This window comes from Pelodiscus sinensis, chromosome 1 (genome assembly GCF_052426305.1).
Source record: "Pelodiscus sinensis isolate ZL-2025 chromosome 1, ASM5242630v1, whole genome shotgun sequence".
In the NCBI taxonomy this organism is placed as follows: Eukaryota; Metazoa; Chordata; order Testudines; family Trionychidae; genus Pelodiscus; species Pelodiscus sinensis.
This window is the reverse complement of record NC_143052.1, coordinates 132,056,173-132,071,966: the sequence shown is the minus strand read 5'-3', so window position 1 is coordinate 132,071,966 and position 15,794 is coordinate 132,056,173. Positions and strand designations below refer to the sequence as shown.

General features: G+C 42.5%; 1 protein-coding gene across 11 annotated transcripts in view; it reads right to left on the bottom strand.

Annotated features, from left to right (window-relative positions):
- CCDC91 (coiled-coil domain containing 91) overlaps positions 1–15,794 on the bottom strand; it is a 518,367-nt gene that overhangs the window by 295,438 nt on the left and 207,135 nt on the right. For all 11 annotated transcript variants that reach the window (XM_089771336.1, XM_089771314.1, XM_075901346.2 and 8 more), the window contains 2 exons: positions 4,747–4,839; positions 4,510–4,578 (listed from right to left, as the gene is read on the bottom strand). In XM_089771336.1, coding sequence (XP_089627462.1) covers positions 4,510–4,578; positions 4,747–4,839 — 162 coding nt within the window. The remainder of the gene's footprint in view (positions 1–4,509; positions 4,579–4,746; positions 4,840–15,794) is intronic.

Sequence of the window (15,794 nt, the reverse complement as noted above, 5' to 3'; positions counted from 1 at the left end):
GAGATTTCAATTATCCCCATACTGACTGGATACAAGTCACCTCAGCATGGGATGCAGAGATAAAGTTTCTTGGTACCTTAAATGACAGCTTCTTGGAGCAGTTGGTTCTGGAACCCACAAAGGAAAAGGCAATTCTTGATTTACCCCTAAATGGAGCACAGGATTGGGACCTGGACCGCTTGGAAATAGTGACCATGATGTAATAAAATTTAACATCCTTGTAGTGGGAAAAACACCTCAGGAGCTCAACATGGTGGCATTTAATTTCAGAAAGGGAAACTACACAAAAATGAGGAAGTTAGTTAAACAGAAATTTAAAAGTATAATATCAAAAGTAAAATCCCTGCAAGCTGCATGGAGACTTTTCAAAGACACCACAATAGCAGTCTAACTTAAACGTATAGTCCAAATTTAAAAAAAGATAAGAGAACTAGAAAAGTGCCACTGTGGTTTAACCACCAAGTAAAAGAAGCAGTGAGAGAAAAAGGAGGCATTGTTTAAAAAGTGGAAATTAAATCCTAGTGAGGAAAAAAGAAAGAAGCATCAACTGTCAAATTAAGTGTAAAAATATAATGACAGCCAAAAAGGAGTTTGAAAAACAGCTAGCCAAAAACTCAAAAAGTAATAGCAAACATTTTTTAAGCATATCAGAAGCAGGAAGCCTGCTAAACAACAAGTGGGGTCACTGAATAAATCTAGATGCTAAGGAAGCAATCAAAGATGATAAGGTTATAGCGGAGAAAATAAATAAATTCTTTGCTTCGGTGTTCAGGGCTGAAGATGTTAGGGAGATTCCCAAACCTGAGCAATTCTTTTTAGGAGACAAATCTGAGGAATTGCCCCAGATTGAGGTGTTCTTAGAGGAAGTTTTGGAACAAATTGATAAACTTAACAGTAAACTTAACAAGTTGCTGGGACCAGATGGCATTCACTCAAGAATTTTGAAAGAACTCAAATGTGAAACAGTGGAACTATTAACTGTGGTTTGTAACCTATCCTTTAAATCAGCTTCTGTACCTAATGACTGAAAGATAGCTAATGTGATGACAATATTTAAAAAGGGCTCTAGAGGTGATCCTGGCAATTACAGACCAGTAAGTCTAACATCAGTACTGGGAAAATTAGTTGAAACTATAGTTAATAATAGAGTTGTCAGACACATACGATGAACATTATTTACTGGGAAAAAGTCAACATGGAGTCGGAAAAGAGAAATCATAACTTAAGCTACTAGAGCTATTTGAGAGGGTTAATAATCATGTCGACAAGGGGGATCCAGTGGATATAGTGTACCTAGATTTCAAGAAAGCCTCTGATGGGGTCCCGCACAAAAGGCTCTTACTGAAAGTAAGCTGTAACGGGTTAAGAAGGTAGGTTCTCTCATGCATTGATAACTGGTTAAAAGACAGGAAACAAAGAGTAAGAACAAATAGTTACTTCAGAATGGAGAAGTAACTTGTGGTGACCCCAAAGTTCTGTACTGGGATTAATCCTATTTAACTTATTTATGAATGAAGTGGAGAAAGGGTAAAACAGTGAGGTGGCAAAATCCACAGATGATACTAAATTGTCAAGACAGTTCAGACCAATGCAGCCTGTGAAGAGTTTCAAAAGGATCTCATAAAGCTAGGTGATTGGGCAACAAAATGGCAAATGAATATTGATAAATACAAAGTAATCAACACTGGGATTATTTTTTCCAACAATACATACCATATGATGGGGACTAATTTAGCTATAACCACTCAAGAGAGAGATCTTGGGAGTCAGTGTGGATAGTTCTCTGAAAACATCCATTCAATGTGCAGCAGCAGTCAAAAAGCAAACAATGTTAGGAATCATTAAAAAAGGGATATGGAATGAAACAGAGAATATTTTATAAATCTATATATAAATCCATGGTATGCCCACATCTTGAATACTGAGTACAAATGTGGTCACCTCATTTAAAAAAAAAAGAAGAAGATATTTTGGCATTGGACATGGTTCAAAACAAGGGCAACAAAAATGATTAGGGGTTTGGAATAGGCCCCATATGAAGAGAGATTAAAAGAGACTAAGGAGGGATACGATAGAGGTCTATAAAATCATGACTGGTGTGGAAAAAATGAATAACGAAAAGTTATTTACTTGTTCCCATAACATAAGAAGTAGGGGGTCACTAAATGAAATTAACAGGCAGCAGGTTTAAAACAAAGAAAGTTTTTCTTCATGCAGCATGCAGACAACCTATGGAAATCCTTGCCAAAGGATGTTGTGAATGCCAGAAATTAAACGGATTTAAAAAAAAAAAACTAGACAAATTCATGCAGGTTAGATCCATCAATGGCCATTAGGCAGAATGGGTAGGAATGGTGTCCCTAGCCTCTTTGTCAAGGCTGGAAATGGATGACAGAAGAGGGATCATTTGATGATTACCTGTTCTGTTCAATCCCTCTAAGGCATCTGGCATTGGCCACTGTTAGATACTAGGCTAAATGGGACTTTTGGTTTGAACCAGTAAGTCCATTCTTATGTTCCAAGAATTAACTTAAGTATGAAGGCAAAGAAGTAGTCTAATTGCTGGATAAAGGCACAGCTGTTTATGAGAGTTTTACTAACCTCCCAGACCCAAACATTAAGTCTCATAGCACTAAGATTCAAGAAGAGTTGAAAACTAGCCACAGATATACCACTATCAACCATTACACAAATTATCTTGAGATACAGTGTTACAGGTTTTCCCAGAGTCTTACATGATAAGTAGGGCCCTGTTAAATTCACGGCCATGAAAAATGCATCACAAACCATGAAATTTGGTCAACTCTGAAATCTGGTGGTTTGAGTGCTTTCACCCTATACTACACATATTTCATGGGGAAGAACAGCATTTCTCAAATTGGGGGTCCTGACTCAAAAGAGAATTGCAAGGGGGCCACAAGATTTGGGGGGGAGGGTCAGAATATTTTTACTTTTACGTCTACACTTCATTCAGCGCTGAGAAGTAACTGTAGGTGAGGCACACAACTATAAAGGTAACAGCTCAGAAGTAAGGATGGCAATACCATACCATACCAAATCATAATTGCTTCTGTGCTACTTCCTTCAGAATAGGGTGGCCAAAGACTGGAAGCTGCTGTTTGAGAACTCAACTCTACAGGCAGCAGCCTAGAAGTAAGAGTGGGAATACCATACAATGTCATTCTTACCTCAATGCCTAACCTGGCAGCATCTCTGCCATTAGAAGTGGGCTCCTGGCCACTGGCCACCGCTTTTCAGCTTTGAAGTCAGTGCCACTGCCAGTGTAGAACTAAGGGTAGCAATACCATAAGTCCTCTATAATAATCTTGCAATGATCCCCACCCTTCCCTGAATTCTTTTTTGGGTTAGGACCCTTCCAAATATAACACTATGAAATTCCAGATTTCAATAGCTAAAATCATGAAATTTATAATTTTTAAAATCCTAGGACTATGAAATTGATCAAAATAGACTGTGAATTTGCTAGTGTCTTAATGATAGACAATTATTTTGTCCATATGTCACTTTTGTGCTGGATTATACAAGATTTGATATGCAAATATACTCTACAAATGATCACCTAATTATCTAATAATTTTAATTTGGTCAAGGCATTCATTAATGAAAAGCACTAAAACAAAGGTGAAATGTACTTTTTTTTTTTACTAAAAACAATATACAGTGGATCATACAGGATAGTTTACATTGATTAATTGCATGCAATATTCAGTTAATAACTTTACAATTTTCTACTAGAGATATATGATACATATTAGGGATATATGATACATATTAGACAATTAACTCATATATTTAATTGTTTTCTAGTAACGACCAATGTTCCCTCTAACCTTTTCCATCCATGTGCAGATTTTTCCATCCATGTGTGGAATAATGTTATGTGGACCAATGCATGTGTGAATGTGCACCACAAATAGAAACAGAAAACCCACTGTGGGAACTCTGCTAATCAACTGGGTGCCATATGAATTTCTCCTGAATGGGCACACAAGCACACAGCTTACAGGAAACACTGGAAATGACCTTTCTGTTGTAAAATATTAAATAAAACAAACTGTTAAGTGTCTTCACAAATTCAGTAACAACTCTGGTACCTGTTCTTGCACTTAAAAACAAAACAAAAACATACCACCACTGCTGTCAGCTGGAGACTATGAAAACAGATTGTTTTATTTAGATACCTCAAATAACTACCCCGTAATGTCCCAAAGACTCAATATTATGAAAGAGGTAAGTTAATAGTGGAACTACTATAATTAATGGAATAATAGAAATTACATTTTGTATCAGCAGTTAGCAGATTTCAATGATAGCCTCTAAATCTTCTAGAAGGCCTCATGATTTATGACCCTTTTTAAACACAGTAGAAATCATGGACCTAGACATACTGAATCTAGTCTTAGAATCAGAGCCCAATTCCTAAATATGACACTACTGAATGGAACACATGGTATTTATATTGTATATCTACTATTTAACTGGAATTACCTTAGCAGCTGCTGCCAAAGCCTCTTCACTTTTATTCCGCTCTTCCTCCAAACACTTTTCCAGTGCTTCCTGAAAATAATAAGCAAAATAAAGTTGCAACGTAGATTATGATGTATGGGTAGAATTTGGTTCAAAGACTGAAAATATTCTGAGCCTAATCCTACTCCAAGTAAATGGCAAAGGTCCTACTGACTTCTCTGGTATAGGATCAAGAACTTGTTGTACTCAAAGCTTTACCTTATGTTTTTGTGATTGCTGCATCAAAGCTTCTTCTACTTTTTGTGCAAAAACTTCCTTCTCTGTATCCAGCATGTCAAGAAGTCTCTGATGCTATAAAAGAAGATGATAATATTATTAAATTCTAGCCTCACTGCAACACAAGGAAAAGAGTTGGTGAAACACTGTTAACTAAATACGTATTTTCCTTACATGATGACTGGAAAAACTACCGGTTGAACTTCTAAAATCCATGACTTTCTGGTCTCACAACATCCATGGTGCCCCCAGACCATGGATACTGCTAGACCAGACAGCACCAGTGGGCCCAGTTCAGGAGCATAGGGTAGGCCGGGCTAGCAGTGGGGAGCACAGCTTCAACAGGGTGGATGGCAGCAGCTCCAATGTAGTGGGGAACACAGCCCCTGCTGGGGCAGGCACAGCAGGGAGGCAGAAGGACTGGTGAGTGCAGCCCTGGCCCCAGGCAAAAGCAAAACCCCAACAGGGCTGAAAGGAGTGGGGCTGGTGGCGTGGAGCACAACTAGGGCTGGCCCCCAGGAACAGGAACAGCAGCCAGCAGGGAGCCTTGACATCCCCTGCTCTGGCAAACTCCATGGTTTGGGACTGTTCAGATCCCAAGGATACCAGACCAGGGAGGTCCCACCTGTAGAACTGGTTACATTACATACAGATTAGTCCCGTAATATCAACAACAATGAAGAGCACTGTAAAATGAGACATATCTAGAAATTAATTATTTTCTATTATTTTTCCTCAATGTTATGTACACAAAATAAAATAAAATGTATATTAATTAGCTGGGCTATGCCACCCAAATAATAATTATTCTTACAAAATCATGGTACAATAAATAGCATTCATTTAAATACAACTGTGGATTTTAACATAAGGTGTGCTTCTAATAACTATAATTTGAATATAAATCTATATGAAAGAGAGCAACTCTAAATATTTGTATCTATACAAACCATTTGGACACTAACATTTTAAGGTTAGAAGATGAGAACAAAAGTTGCTGCTTTCTTTCAATTTTCTTGTAATTTAAAACATTTTTAGGGAGACAGCAAATGCTGACAGTAAGTGACCAAGTAGTCTATGTCTGCTTATATAATCTATCATCGCTGTTTCTAATTAAAATCCTTTTATCTATGTTTTTCAAGAAATCAAGAAAAGCACGCGAAAGATGTGGTTTGTCTTTAAAAAAAATCTGAGCTTGATGGAAACCTAAGTTATTAATGGAAAGTATTGATGCCATGTGTTTATGTCAAGACAATTGGACAGCAAATCAGGGAACATGCTGTTTAAGTGAAGATTATAGTAACCTGAAATCATATGTATAGTACCAGTAAAAATAATATTTCATAAGATCAAAAACCAATACATGAAAATAAATGTATAATCTTATACTATTAAAATACATACATACATACATACTGTGGCAAGTTGGGGCTAAGTCCCCTGTGTTCTGCTCTTTTTGGCAGGGTCTTTGTATGAGCCTCAGAGGCTCACAGTGTCCCTACTACTGCCAAGTAGGCAAGGGTACCCTGCTCCGAGAGTTCTTTTCATCATTGGTCAGTCCAGGATTTGAGGGCCAGTGGTTCTGCTTGCCAATACCCGACCAGCCAAGAGAAAAGTTGGGGGGAACCCAGTCTCACCCACTTGCTCCGGGTTCCAGACCAGGGCCCCATGGGGCAGCCCTGAGTAAGCTTATGAGGCTAGACTCCTGCCCCACTGGAATGCAGGCCCCTCCTTGGGCCACTTCCCCAACCACTCCCCAGGTACCTCCTCCCTGGTGTCCAGGAACACCCCTAGTTAACAGGTTGTCCTCCTGCGTTCATCTCCTTCCTTCTCTCTAGCTTACCTGAGGGAGAGGCTTTTTATAGTGTACCCATCAGCCTTAACTGGCAACAGGTGTGCTAACTAGCTTTCTTCTTAGGCTAATGCCAGATGGGCTTAAGGTGTGGTATTTGCTATACCTCAGTCTCTGGCAGCCTATTCAGGGAACATAAAACCACATATCCAGCTCCCCGTATATCTGCCTTCTACAAGGCTTTTGAAGCCTCTTGCTCTCAGGCTACCATAATACATACCCTATAAAGTCCTTAACTTGCAAACACATAAGCACACTTAACTTTCAGCAGGAATAGTGCTTTTGACTACAATATTCTAAAATATATTATTATACAGCATTAAATCTACTATACTTGGAGTTTTTCTAATACCAGCATAAAATCTACTGTCAAACTGCAATGGCAAATAGTCTCTTTTGAAGAGAACACGAAAATTTAGACTGCTTTAGAACACAAAATAAAATCCAATTTTTGCAGCAGAATTAGTCAAGAAGGCATTTGTTTGTGAACTTAATACAGTCCTTTCTGAGTGAAGGACAAGGTAGATAAAATCAATGATTATTTAAAAAAAAACCAAATAAATAGATTTTTAAATTTAAATTGGATTTTTTTATTCTTTTTTATTTATACTAAATTTCACTCGTTTAAAAAATAAGTCCAATTAAATCTTATCATAAACATGCTAGACCTACACTTTCAGTCTTATAAAAATAAATTATTGACTCTAGTCTTTCTAGCTTAACTACCAGTTTGGTTCTTCAAGGTTCTGAACTTTTAATTTCTTGGCAGACTAAAATCACATATATGTAGAGAAACAAGTTGAATAGGATTGTTTTTGTTCTGAACATAAGAACGGCCATACTGGGTGAGACCAAAAGTCCAACTAGACAAGTATCCTGTCTGCCTGCAGTGGCAATGCCAGATGCCTCAAAGGGAGGGAATCGTAGAAGTAAATGCGTGGTTGAGCAGGTGGTGTTGGAAAGAGGGCTTTGGTTTCTTGGAACATTGGATTCTGTTCTGAGCACAATGATTGTTCAGAAGAGATGGGATCCAGCTAACCAAGAGAGTCTGGCAGTATTTAAAGAAGCCTTATTAAAGGCATAGGAAGAAACCATCCTGATGCACAGTAAGAAAAACAAATATGGTAGGCGACCAGATTGGCTTACAGGGAAATCCTTAGTGACTTCAACACAAAAAAGAAGCTTATAAGTAGAAGAAACTTGGACAGATGACTAGGCAGGAGTATAAATATATTGCTCAAGAATGAAGAGGAAGAATGCTCAGGAAGGCAAAAGCATAAGTGGAAATGAAGCTAGCATGGGATATGAAGGGTAACAAGAAAGGTTACTACAGGCATGTTAGCAATAAGAGGGTGATCAGAGAAGGTGTGAGATCCTTATTGGATGAGGGTGGTAACCTAGTGACATGATGTGGGAAAAGCTGAAGTACTCAATGCTTTCTTTGCCTCTGTCTTCACAGGCGAGGTTAGCTCCCAGACTACTGCACTAGTCAAGTCAGTACGGGAAGAAGGTGGACAGCTCTTGGTGGAGAAAGAACAAGGTTAAAAACTATTAAGAAAAGCTACACATACACAAATCCTTGGGTTCAGATTTAATGCAACCGAGGATACTGAGGGAGTTGGCAAAAGTCACTGCAGAACCTTTGGCCCTTATCTTTGAAAACTTGTGGAGATTGAGAGAGATCCCGGATGACAGGAAAAAGGCAAATGTAGTGCCCATCTTTAAAAAGGGGGAAAAGGACAATCCAGAGAACTATAGACCAGTCAGCCTTACCTCAATCCCTGGAAAAATCATGAAGTGGAACCTCAAGAAATCCATTTTGAAGCACTTGGAAGAGGGGAAAGTGATCACGAATAGCCAACAAGGATTCATGAAGGGCAAGTCATGCCTGACCAATCTGATTAGCTTCTATGATGAGGCAGCTGGCTCTGTGGATATGGGAAAGTCAGTGGATGTGATATACCTTGACTTTAGTAAAACTGTTATAACAGTCTCCCACAATACTCTTGCCGGCAAGTTAAGGGAATATGGATTGGATAAATGCACAGTAAGATGGATAGAAATCTGGCTAGACTGTCGGTCCCAATGGATAGTGATCAATGGCTTGATGTCAGGTTGGTGATCAGTTTCTAGCGGAGTGCCCCAAGGATTTATTCTAAGACCAGTTTTTAATAATGACCTGGATGAGGGGATGGATTGCACCCTCAGCAAGTTTGCAAATTACACTAAGTTAGGGGGAGAGGTAAATACGCTGAAGGGCAGGGATAGGGTTCAGAGTGACCTGAACAGATTAGAGGATTGGGCCAAAAGAAATCTGATGAGTCCTACACTTGGGACGGAAGAATCCCAAGCATTGTTATAGGATGGTAGACTGACACTCAGAGTAAGTGTGCTGCTGGACCCATCTTTATACCCATAGGGGCCCGTATCCTCTTTCTTATCTAAGATGCCAAATTGTACTGGTCTGTCTTTGTGACGCCAGTTTTTATAAGCAAGTTTCCACTTAATTTACACTTGCAAGAGAGATAACTAAATTGTGAGTACTGGACATTTTTTTACTGGGCGAGAGATTCCTCCCCCCGTGGACGGCTGTGTGTTCGTATCAATATGGGTTTCAGTCAAGGGCACTCCTCTGCAGCCTCTTGGTCAGCAATTGGCGTATCTCTGTTTACAGCCATTCAGGGTCACAGCAGCCTGCATATCCGGGCCTTCTGTTCAAGGCTTTTACTGCTCTGTGTGCCCTGTATGCTTCAGGCAAGCAAAGATGGATGTTACAGGGGGGTTCCTGTCTGGCTACAGCTGTCCACATGACACACACACACCTGAATTGGAATGAACATGAGTAATGCATCTCCAAAAACAACAGTTAGAAAAGATTAGTAACCATTTTGTATTTACTCTCTCCCTGCCTGGGTCCCTCTTGGTTGACATTGTAAACCACAAAGAAAAGCAGGGACAGCCAGAAAAGGTCCTATATAATAAAGAGGCTAAGAAACTGGATCTGTTTGGTCGTAAGGTTTACTCAATGGAGGTGCCATGTTCACATATTGATTCAACAGGCTGCTGAGCTGGAGTGAGTACAACTCCTGGAACATATTATCTACATTACAGTTCTTCCGACTGAGTCTCAACAAGAGTTTGCTGCGGTCCTGGAAGAAGGCAGAATGGTAGCTCGTAACTCCCTCCAGGTGGCACTGGACTAAGCTGATTTGGTGATAAGAACCATAGCCACAGCTATTGTTATGTGACACAGTGACTAGATTCAGGTATTTTGACTCCCCTCAGAAGTCCAGAACACAATTCAAGATCTCTCATTGAATTGTGTGGAAACTCTCTCGGAAAAGACAGCCACCAAACTACATAGTCTGACAGATTCCTAGGCTACTTTTGAGTCACTCTGTATTCTTACGCCATTGCCTGAAAGGAAACCCTTTAAGCTGCAGCCCCATTTGCTTCTTCCCTGGTTCCCCTAAGCAGGACTATACTCAGAGAAGAAACAAAAACAGTGAGCAATGGTGGCCCTTTCAATCCTCTTCAGACCCAGGCCAGACTAATTTGAAACAGCCTTCAGTCTATAAGTTGGACTTTTGACGGTGTATGCAAGGGCAGAGCACCAGCCCAAATCCTGGATTTTTGCTCCCTGCCTCCCCCCGTCTCTCCATTTGGGAACTTTCTATGCCACTTCTACCATGACTGTGCTCAGATCATCACAAATAGCTAGGTCCTGAGCACATTTGATGTGGACGATTCTGTCAAATTTTCTGTCAATCTTGCTCCCTAGCAGAGTGTTCTAAGATAGTCAAACCTACATTCTTGTTATTATTCGCACCTCTGGTCCCCAATCTATCTGTATCAGTGGATACTGAGGATCCTCATCCCCATGGCATGGAGGTACTTGGCTCCATTTGTGTGGTGAGCCTGACTGTCCTGGATTTCCGGAGTCCAGAGGTAGTGCCTGTGAGCCTCGTCTCCACGCTGAACATGTTCAAGGTTAGGTGGGACTTTATCAAGATTACCCAGTCTTCTTGAGACAGGCCTACACCCAACAACTTTCACAGGAAAAGCTGATCATGTTGGGTCCCCCTTACTCCTGCTCTAGTACCCCCACAATCGGCATACTGGCACACTTGAAGTCCTGGCACCTTTGGTGTGACTTGCAGTGTCCATCTGTAGCCCTGTAGGGTTCAGGGAGGGGCTCCTCCCCCTCAGGGTCAGTAGGTGGCCACTTCGCCCCACTACAACAGGCGTAGTCTTTCCAGGGAATTAGTGCTGGGGCAGCCCACAGTCTCAAATAGCTGTGGGCAGGAAAATGAACCCAAGCCTTTGCTCAGGGTGGGCGGCAGGCACATAGTTCAGAAGCCAAGCCCCTTGCTCAGGGCAGGGCAGCAGGCAAATAAACAGTTCAGAGTCCGGCCTTGGTTTAGGGTTGGGGGACAGGCAAATAGTTCAGAGAGGAGCACCCAGCTGGATCCCCTTACTCAGGTGGGGGTCCGGTAGATGCAGGATGCTGCTCTGGAACAGCCGAAGGGGAAACTGCCACCCAAGAGTGGCATGGCGGGGGGATGCAGGCCTACCCACTCCACTGCATCCCAGCCCAGGGCCCTGGTAGCAGCAGGGCAGTCTGCTGCTGGGTCAGCAAGGATCCGCATCACAACAAGCTGACCTGTCTCTGGCCCAGCCAAACACTGGTCAGCTATCCCTGAGCTCTTTCCACACTCCCCTTCACGCTGTACCTGGGTCCAGTGCAAGTCCTCTGGACTCCTTCGCTTGGGAACTTCTGGCCTGGTAAGCAGTCCTTCCCAGTAGTCACTCAGTTGTGGGGCCCTGTGGCCCAGGCCAGTCCTCAGCTTCCCCAGGTCCAACTCCTCCTTTGGGGGCACAGGGGAGGATGCTGGCTCCTTCAGTTGCTGGGGCTTCACTGGCCTTTCTGGCAGGCCTTTTATATTCTTGACCCTTCTTTCTGGTCAGGTGCTGCCTACCTTTGGGACCAGTGGGCAGTCACTCCGCCCCACTACAGAGTCTGACTTGTGGCACTGCACTCGCAGCCAGTTCTCTGAGCCATTCCCACTTGAAAGCTTCTGGTTGAACTAGTCCTGTTCTGGTTTGCTACTCTCTCCACATTCCAACTGCTCCCACAGAGATAAGCATCAAGGGACGTCATAGCAGCAGAGGCACCAGCACACGTCAAGCTCCAGTTTTCTCAGCATTTACGGCACTGCCCTTAATCTCAACGTCACTCTTCAGAGCATGTCTCATTGGACTGGAACCATGGTCCAGAGAATCTACGGCCCCAGAGATGGTCATCCCTGCCCTGGCACCACACTTTGGATTATATGGCATTGCCTCAGCACCTGCCTTTGCCACAACATCCTCAACACAAGTGTCCTGCTTGCACATTTCTTGCCATTCCTGCTCTTTTCTCTGGTCCTGCTCAAGACAGCAGTCTCGTTCTTGGTATTCTTCCTGGTCTTGGTGCAGATCATGGTTTTGATCTGAGCACCGATCCCTCTCAGCATGCTTCACATTCTGGGTTCCCAAAGCAATTTCTACATTGGTGTCAGTCCCATGGAAGGTCCCAATTCCAGCACATCATACTTCGTTGTCATCAAGACACAGTGTCAAGGGGCCCTATACTGATTACCAGCTTGGCACCCTGTTGACTTTCTCGATCTGGATTGCTGGTATCAATCCAGAAAGTCTCGGTGGTATCAGACTGATCTATGCCTATGGGACCTCTTGGCAGACCAGATAAACTCAAGGCTGCATAGCCTCAAAGACTTGCATAATACTGTGAAGTCCTTGGGCATGCATACAACAGTTACACAGTGCTTTTAAATCCCAGCGTTTGCAGAGGCCTTTGTCATTTCATCCAAGGACTGATTTCTCATGTAGACATCCTCTGTATTACCTCCAAAAGCTGTCTAGCCCATGATCTGGTAATAACCAGGAACAGTCCAAGCCCTCCTTGGGATCCAAGCAAGCCTTTTGAAGGTGTGCCTGAGAATGGAGTACTGATACTAATGGAGCCTTTTCTTGACAGACTAAACCATTTCCACTGTGCCAGATCTCAAATCACCTCAGACAGTTGGGTCCTCCAGATTGTGGAGAGAAACTACTGTAACCCGTTCCTCTCCCTCCTGTCCTGTCACCCTCCCCTCTTCCTCCTGTCCCTCCTTCAGGACCCCTTTCATGAGCAACTGCTTCTCCAGGAGGTACGAATGCTCCTGAGCTTTGGGTCAGTGAAGGAGGTCCTTCAGGGTTTCAGGGGCAGGGGTTTGTACCTCCACTACTTCCTCACCCCTACGGTGAAATGTGATCTCTAACACATCCTGGATGTAAGGGAGCTCAGCAAATTCATTGCCACCTGCAAGTTTCTCTGAGCTCCATCATGCCCCTTACTGGATCCAGGGGATTTGATGGATGCCTATATCTATCTTTTGATCAAGCTTTCACAGAGACTCTACCTTCATCTTCTAGTGGGCGATAACCATTTCCAGTTTACTGCCTTCCCCTTTGGGCTATCTACAGTGCCCCAGGTATTTACCAAGTGCCTGGTCATGGTGGTAGCCTTCCAATGGCAATACTGAATCCTTATCTTCCCCTACTTGAACACCTGGCTTTTGAGGGGCTGTTCATATCATTAGGTGGGGCTGCATGTCATCTTTACCTAGAATACCCTGCAACAACTCAGCATGTTACTCAAACCTCAGGAAGCCAACCATTATGCCCACACAAAGGATCAAATTCATCAGGGCAGTACTTGACACCACCGCGGCACGGGCCTTTCTTCCAGAGCATCACTTCTCAATGATGACCCAGATGTCCCTCCATACCAACGTCTAGGAACTCATGGAAATTCGCCTTGCATGTCTGGCCTTTCTCCCTCATATTCAGGGGAGATATATGGTAGTCATGTCCGACAATATGACTGCGAAGTATGACATCAACAAACAAGCCAGCGCATGGACTTTTCCACTCTGCCAAGAAACTCTTGGGACTTGTGTGTTGCCCACTTTATTCACCTGGAGGTGTTATACCTGCCATGGGCCCAGAACCATCTGGCGGATCACTTCAGCTTCTGGTTCTTCTCTCCTGAGTGGTTCATCTGGCTGGAGATCCTGCACACCATTTTCCAAAGGTAGACCTCTTTGCTACCCAGGACAGCTGGAAGTGCCCACGCTTCTGCTCACTGAGGAAACTTGGCCCAGGGTAGGTGATAGACGCATTTCTGAGCCCATGGCACACTGGCCTGTTGTATTTCTTTCCTCCATTTCCATTGGTTCACAAGGTGCTCCTCAAGATCCGCAGAGTCAGGATAGATAGCATCCCACTAGCCCCGGCTTGGGCTCATCAACATTGGTAGGCCACACTCCTGGAGCTGTCAATACACCCATCAGTTCTGCTTCCTTTGCTTTTAGACCTCATCATGCAGAATCATGGAAATCTGCACCACCTGGACCTGTGCTCCCTCCACCTCATAGCATGGGAGCTTAATGACTGAATCCAGCCAAATAGGCCTGCTAGGAATGGGTCCAACATGTGCTTCTTAGTACCAGGAAGCCCTCTATCAAGCTTGCATATTTGGCCAAATGGAAACACATCTTGGCTATGTCTAGACTGCAAGCCTCTTTCAAAAGAGCTCTTTCGAAAGAGAGCGTCTAGACTGCACGCGGAACTTTCGAAAGAGCAAGCCGCTTTTTCGAAAGAAAGCACCCAGTGAGTCTGGATGCTCTCTTTCAAAGAAGCCCTATTTACATTCAAGAACGCCTTCTTTCGAAAGAAGCACTTTCGAAAGAAGGCGTTCTTCCTCGTGAAATGAGGTTTACCGCCGTCGAAAGAAAAGCCGCGTTCTTTCGATTTAATTTCGAAAGAACGCGGCTGCAGTCTAGACGCAGGTGAAGTTTTTTCGGAAAAAGGCTACTTTTCCCGAAAAAACCCCTGAGTCTGGACACAGCCCTTGTGTTGATGTCTGCAACACGACTTGGACCCCTTTTCTACCTCTATTCTGCAGGTGCTCAAATACCTACATTCCTTAGAGCAGCATGGACTAGTGACTTTCAAAGTATGCATTAATTCAATTACCTGTATGAGATCTGGAATTTATTTTTCAAACAACTACTCCAGGATTACAACCATGTAAGATAGCTAACAAAAAATAAGAATAAATCTCTATTGCACAGGCAACTCACAAGATGCTGATGCTTGAAGTGATCTCTGAAAACTAAAAACTTTTTCCCCAAAAGACAGTGCACAATTAATTCCTAGAGTGTTCAGTGTGTTACTAACCCAAATTGCTACTGATTGGCTACTACAGTGACAGGTGGTTTAAAAATACCTTCACAGATTTACCAAATTCCACCAATTCTAGTCAGATGTAGCTTGCAAAGAAAGAAAATATTAGCAGCCAGCCTAAATTAAGCCTTGTAAATAAAGAATGCTAAATTGCTTTTTGCTTTCTGGAAGGATTTAAATCTTTAAATCTGTGTACATTTCCATTGCTAAATTGAATTGTACTAAAATTCAATCTTTGATTATAACAACTGTCAGTCAGTAACTGAGTTTCAAAACAGGTTTGGATCATTCTGTATTTATCCTATTCTGCTGATTTTCTCAAAAGCATATGGCATTGGCCACTACTGGAAGACAAGTTACTGGGTCAGATGGACATTGGTCTGACCCAGATGTCCATTCTTACATTTCATTGCCTTTTGGAAAATGTAACAATATGGGGATCATTTTGTACAGTAACTTGTCTATACACTGGAAATAAGCATATTACTTTTCTGTATGTACTTGGCATTTTTTCAATATGCAGATTATCGAATCACACAATTATAGAGCTGGAAGAGACCTCAGGAGGCCATCAAGTCCAGCCCCCTGCCCAAGGCAGGACCAATCCCAACTAAATCTACCCACCAGGGTTTTGACAAGCTGAGACTTAAACACCTCTAGGGATGGAGATTCCACAACCTCCCTAGGTAACCCATCCCAGTGCTTCACCACCCTCCTAGGGAAATAGTTTTTCCTAATATCCAACCTAGACCTCTACCACTGTAACTTGAGACCATTGCTCCTTGTTCTGCCATCTATCATGCTGATAGATTTCAATGAGACCTCATACAATATATTATCAATAGAAGACTTCTTTAAAAATCTCAAAATATGAGAAATATATCAT